At 39.5% G+C, this 6,199-nt stretch overlaps 1 protein-coding gene across 1 annotated transcript; it reads left to right on the top strand.

Annotated features, from left to right (window-relative positions):
* Positions 1-21: 21 nt before the first annotated feature.
* On the top strand, positions 22-5,859 carry LOC107299934 (ester hydrolase C11orf54 homolog). The gene is made up of 5 exons (XM_029286904.1): positions 22-60; positions 428-604; positions 1,368-1,517; positions 4,432-4,548; positions 5,554-5,859. Exons 1-5 carry the CDS (start codon positions 22-24, stop codon positions 5,725-5,727), a joined length of 657 nt encoding a protein of 218 aa, XP_029142737.1. The 3' UTR covers positions 5,728-5,859.
* The last annotated feature ends 340 nt before the right edge of the window (positions 5,860-6,199 follow it).

Below are 6,199 nucleotides of genomic sequence, written 5' to 3' on the forward strand. Positions count from 1 at the left end.
CTAGATACCGCGCATGCACACATGAAGCTTCACACGTTTGCCCGCCGTTTCCATAGCCCAGTTCCAACAGGCTGCAACCTGGGGACCCCTGACTTAATTGGGCTCAGATCTTGTTTAAATCTACTCTATTTTAGTAGACTTTTAACACCTCTGTTGTTGTTTTTTTCTGGACTTTCTCTGTGCTTAAGATGAGGCCTTAGCCCCAGCTCATTCTGAGCCATAATATGTGTTAAAGGCTTTACTGAATAAACCATCATTGGGTAGGTTCATACTATATGTTAACAAATAAACCATGATTTTCAAACCGCATAGCTGACTTTCTGCAGTTGGAATAAGCTATAAACAAAATGTGCTGCTTGTTTAATACTTGTGAAATGATGGCAGACGGTGCTGATCTTTTTGAATATGTTTTTCTGCTTCTATCTAGTTTGTCCCAATTGTTCAAGCTGAAAAGGAAGAAAGGGCAGCAATCAATGGAAGTTACTTAGCCAAGATCAACCCTGAGGATGGCAGCTGTCTGCTCCAAAAATACAGCTCCCTATATAATGATTGTGAATTTGGGCTGCTGGCTAACCTATATGCAAGTGAAGGCCTTCCTGGAAAGGTACGTGGCTCTGTCAGCTTTTAAAAATGGCTTTTTATAAACAAAACATCCAGGCAAGGACTACCAAAAAAACCCCAAAACCCGATTAAAAGACACAAAATTAAAAAAGCTAACAAGCCCAAACAAACAAACTTCTACATGGGAACATGCTTTGTTTTGTTTTCTTTTGCTTCATTTTATTGACAAATTTTTATAGCCACACATATTACCAATGGAATTTCTGGTGTTAAACACATATATTTACAGCTAGTCCTCAAGGTACACCAATAATCGAGCCCAGAATTACAGTCATAAATTATGCCGGCTGTTAAGTGGGTTATCAAATAACCAACCTGATTTTACAACTTTTTTTTTTGCAGTGTTTCTTAAGCAAACCCATCCCATATTCGCAATGGGCTTTTTTTTTTTGCCAGAAACCAGAAGTAAACACTTTATTGTTGCGAAGTAGTATCCGACCCAACGTGACCCCATGGACAACGTTCCTCCAGGCCTTCCTGTCCTCTACCATCTTCCCAGATCAACTTTCTCAACTTTTTCTGAGAGGAATAACTCAATCTATGGGCTCCTGGCCTTGTACTTTTAATGTGGGAATAATGATTTTGACCATTAGAATTGTCAGGTGGAGATTATGGACACAAAATGTTTTAAGTAAGGAGCATTAAGTGTGTCATAATGAAATCTTAGAAGTGTATTGCTCTCAACTCACATTACATTACAGACTTTTCTCTGCTTAACAAAGCAATAATATATCTTCTTTTTTAAGGTCATTGAAGTCCGAGCAAAGAGGAGAATTGGTGAGCAGAATTTCATATCCTGCATAAGGAAAGCCTTGGATAAGCATTATGGTGACAAAACAGTTGGGATGGGAGGTACTTTCATTATCCAGAAAGGAAACGCAAAACTTCATATTATGGTAAGTCGATTATAAGAAGAAGCTTTTCCATTTTTCTTTGGGAAATATGCATCACGCAACAAGAAGAAAAAAAGTAAAGTCTAAATTTCTGTAAATATTTGCAAACTTGCTTTTTTACTGTGTGCTATCAAGTAGTAAGTGTCAATTCTTAGTGTTCACACAGACATCTTCTCCAAGGTAATGTATCCATAACCTGGTCCACCATTGTAATTAAGTCCATCTGCCTTTCTGCTGTTCATCCCTTTCCTTCTACTTTTCTGGCATTAGAGCTTTCTCTAGAACAGGGGTGTCAAATTGCCGGCCCACAGGCTGGTTGCATCATATGGATGCCGCGCCCATCCGAGCTCCGGCAATGCGAAAAAAGTCGTGACATGTCACGTGACGCAGCAAGTTTGACACCTGTGCTCTAGAGAATAGGTCTTTGCATAATTTCAAACAATGATAATTTGAGCCTGATTATTTATGCTTCGAGTAAAAACTCTGGATTGTTCAATGATCCATTAGTTTCTTTTCTTGGAAATCCATGGTTTTCTCAAGAGTCTTATTATATATAGCAGTATTCCAGTATTTGAGAGGCTGTCACAAAGAAGAGGGAGTCAAAATATTCTCCAAGGCAGCAGAGGGCAGGACAAGAAACAATGGTTGGAAACTGATCAAAGAGAGAAGCAACCTGGAATTAAGGAGTAAGATCCTAACAGTGAGGACAATTAACCAGTGGAACAGCTTGCCTCCAGAAATCGTGGGTGCTCCATCACTGGAGGTTTTTAAGAAGAGACTGGACAGTCACTTGTCTGAGATGGTGTAGGTTCTCCTGCTTGAGTGGGGGGCTGGACCAGAAGACCTCCGAGGTCCCTTCCAGCTCTATTCTATTCTAATATTTTTTTTTATTATCTGCCAATAGTGATATAAACTTTACAAGTAGTCTTTCAAATACTAGTCAAAGAAGGTCTGTTTAGCTTTGCAGTGTTCATGTCATCTTGGCCTTAGATTTTGTAGGGACTGGTTCATATACTCTTTTTTGCAAGTCCTTTTAAACCAGAGGTCCCCAATCTTTTGGGCACCAGGGACCGGTTCCATGGAGAGAGGTTTTTCTGCATACCGGAGAGGGCGTGGTTTTGTGTGTTTCCTGCATCCTGCGGATGGGGATTTGCTTGTTTGTGCGGCCCAGTTGCTGGCATGCCGCGGCCCAGTACTGGTCCACGGACCAGGGTTGGGGATCCCTGTTCTAAACCACTAATGGTTGAATAGCAAATATCCCCTTGTGTAATTCCAGCTAGCAGGCATTTGTGGTTGAAATGCACCACGTAGAATGATGATACTTCAAACTGAGGCACATTTAAATGCACATGTAATAAATCAGGTGATTTGGATTTAGCACATTGTCTAAATAATCAACATGATTTACAAACTATGGTTAGAGCTTCCATTTGTAGTAGTTAAGACATGCATTAACCTATTGGAGCTGCTCTTGATTTCTGCTCTTTTAAAGTTAGCATGTTAAAACTAAAAGAAAAAAACCCTAAAGCTAAAATGCTAAAACTAAAAATGTGATTGCTAACTATCTATTGTCTAGGCTAATGAAGAACGGAATTCGCAAACATGGCCAGCAATGCAAAGCCATAATAGCTTGTGTATATTGGCCAGTTACATATTGACACAGATACAGTAGATTAGTTGTTAGCTGTTTGCACAATATACTAAATTCGGTTAGTTCAACTTTAGTTGGTTTTCTCTATAGCTCAATATGTGTTGTTAGTTGCGAAGTCATGTCCAACCCATCGCAACCCCATGGACAATGTTCCTCCAGACCTTCCTGTCCTCTACCATCTTCTGGAGTCCATTTAAGCTCATGCCTACTGCTTCAGTGACTCCATCCAGCCACCTCATTCTCTGTCGTCTTCTTCTTCTATTGCCCTCAATCTTTCCCAGCATTAGGCTCTTCTCCAGTGAGTCCTTCCTTCTCATTAGGTGGCCAAAGTACTTGAGTTTCAACTTCAGGATCTGGCCTTCTAAAGAAGCAACAGTGAGAACTGGACACGGAACCACAGATTGGTTCTAAATTGGGAAAAGAGTCCGGCAAGGCTATATTCTGTCGCCCTGCCTATTTAACTTATATGCAGAGCACATCATGAGAAAGGCAAGGCTAGATGAATCAAAAGTTGGAATTAAGATTGCCGGGAGAAATATCAACAACCTAAGATATGCAGATGATACCACTCTAATGCAGAAAGTGAAGAGGAACTAAAGAGCCTCTTAATGCAGGTGAAGGAGAATGCAAAAGTTGGCTTGAAACTCAACATTAAGAAAACCAAGATCATGGCATCCGGCCCTCAGCTCAATATGTAGGACCTACTTAGTGTTAATTTATATGCATAGTTCATTGTATTATTTTATTCGTTCAATTGTATTATGCAAAGAGAAAGAAGGTTCAGTATAGAACTTAAGCATGTTGTGCAAACTTAACCATTAAGTAAGATTACTGGTTCATTTTGTCCATTATTTTTGACACTGTGTAAAGCCAACAAATGGGATGAATTCCATAAATTATGATTAAATGTGATACACGAACACAGTCCTTGATTGGCAGGAATTTCCCAAGATTTCAGATATGGGTCTTTCTCTCTGAAATTTGGAAAAGGTAGATTAGCAAACTTTCACATTCAAAACAGCCAATAAAGCTGTCATTGAACTACTTGTCCCAATTTTGATGGACAGTTGAAAGTTGTTTGTGCAGCTGGAGAATTTTCTGACTTACATTTCAAAAAGAGTTGAAATACTAGCAGAGATGCAGAATTGTGTCAAAGCAAAACTCATGCCATGTTTGTATATGGGAAGAAACAGATCTTCACGACTTCAGTTCCTGTGTTGTTTCTTTATTCAATTGCAGTCACTTTTTTTTTTTTTTTAATTACAGCCCTCTGAATTTTCTGCCTGCCCTCTGGAAACGGACGAGAAAGTGAACAATTGGCTGAAGTTTTTTGAAATGAAAGCTCCACTCATTTGCCAGCCTGTAATCGTTTCCCAAGATCCAGTAAGTCAGGTCTACTGATGTTTCTCAAGTGAAAAACCCAACATATACTGGCTTGGATGCAAAGTGATCATTATTTGAAGTCATCATTAATTCCTCATACACTGAATTCTGTAACATGCACCAAAGGCTTAGGAAAGAATACAGTGAAAACCAGTTTGATGTAGTGCTGGGGTAGGCAACCTTGGTTCTTTTATGACTCGTGGACTTCAACTCCCAGAATTCCTGAGCCAGCATGGCTCAGCTTGGAAACCTCTCCCTTTCCCCTCAGCATGGCTGGCTCAGGAATTCTGGGAGTTGAAGTCCACGAGTCATAAAAGAGCCAAGGTTGCCTACCCCTGGTAGTGGTTAAGGTGCTGGCCTAGAAACCAGGAGGCTGTGAGTTCTAGTCCCATATTATTATTATTATTATTATTATTATTATTATTATTATTATTATTATTATTATTATTATTATTATTATTATTATTATTATTATTATTATTATTATTATTATTATTATTATTATTATTATTATTATTATTATTATTATCAGGCATGAAAGCTGACTGGGTGACCGTGGGTCAGTCTCTCAGTCCAACACACTTCACAGGTGACAAAAATAGGAAGGAGTATTATGTAAATTCCCCATCTTCAGTTATTTATACCTGTATTGGTATAAATGCAGCTTATATTTTGGGTGAGATATGTCATGTATCTCACCCAAAATACACAAGGAGTCCTCATTTAGCTACCACTATTGAGTGGCAATTTGGTTATTAAGTAAAGCAGTCGCTGTGAAGCCAGGATTATACTTAAGATCTTATTTCAGCTTTCCTTTGCTTGTGAAACTTGTCAGAAATTTACTTTTTAATTATTGTCATAACTGAACAGTAGCTAAACAAGACAGTTGCTAAACGAGGACTGCCAAAATAACACGTATGTGATGTACCTGAACTGAAAGGAAATGTTTGTTTCTTGGGGCCCTCGCTAGAGGCAGGAATTTATGGGTTCTTGACTTTTTCCCAGGGTTTTGACCTGCGTGTGGAGCACACCCACTGTTTCAGCCACCACGGCGAAGGAGGCCACTACCATATGGACACAACGCCAGAGACTGTAGAATATCTGGGGTATTTTGTGCTTGCTGAGTTCCTCTTTCGGATCGACAGACCAAAGGAGACTCATATGGTGGGCCGGGATTAAAGTCTAACCCGCCCAAGAAGCTGGAATTAATTAAGGAGCAGAAAATCAAGAGATGACTAAATCTGCTTTTCAGTGAGGTCAACTAATGTCGAATCACAACCTGAATTATTTGTTTGGCACTTAAAAATAAAATATGGCAAAACTGATTTTTTTCAGATTGGAAATGTAGCACATTCTGGCTGATTGCAAAACAAAACTACAGGAGCCCAATTTTCACTGAAATATTTACATTTTAGATCATTTGGCTCCCCTTCTTTCTGTCCTTAGCATCTAGATTTTGGCTGCAATCTGGGTGGGGATTCTATGCCTATCCCAAGATGGCTGAAGTATAATTTCTGTCATCTGTCACTGCATTACATCAGAGAAAGGAAACCTTCAGAGAGCATAGCCCTCAATGAGTAAAGGAGTTAATTGCATAACTTGGCCCTCCTGCTCTCTGCTGCACCCTTGTGGCAGAGAGGCAAAACCCGTG

Source organism: Protobothrops mucrosquamatus, unplaced genomic scaffold, assembly GCF_001527695.2.
Source record: "Protobothrops mucrosquamatus isolate PMUCROS unplaced genomic scaffold, P.Mucros_1.0 scaffold5736, whole genome shotgun sequence".
Classification (NCBI taxonomy): domain Eukaryota; kingdom Metazoa; phylum Chordata; class Lepidosauria; order Squamata; family Viperidae; genus Protobothrops; species Protobothrops mucrosquamatus.

What these genes read in the sequence shown, in the direction of transcription:
- LOC107299934 (XM_029286904.1), top strand. Translation starts at nt 22, where the DNA reads ATGAAGCTTCACACGTTTGCCCGCCGTTTCCATAGCCCA. An exon ending in GTGAAGGCCTTCCTGGAAAG is followed by an intron (nt 605 to 1,367) that starts GTACGTGGCTCT and finishes TTCTTTTTTAAG; the next exon opens with GTCATTGAAGTCCGAGCAAA. An exon ending in TAATCGTTTCCCAAGATCCA is followed by an intron (nt 4,549 to 5,553) that starts GTAAGTCAGGTC and finishes ACTTTTTCCCAG; the next exon opens with GGTTTTGACCTGCGTGTGGA.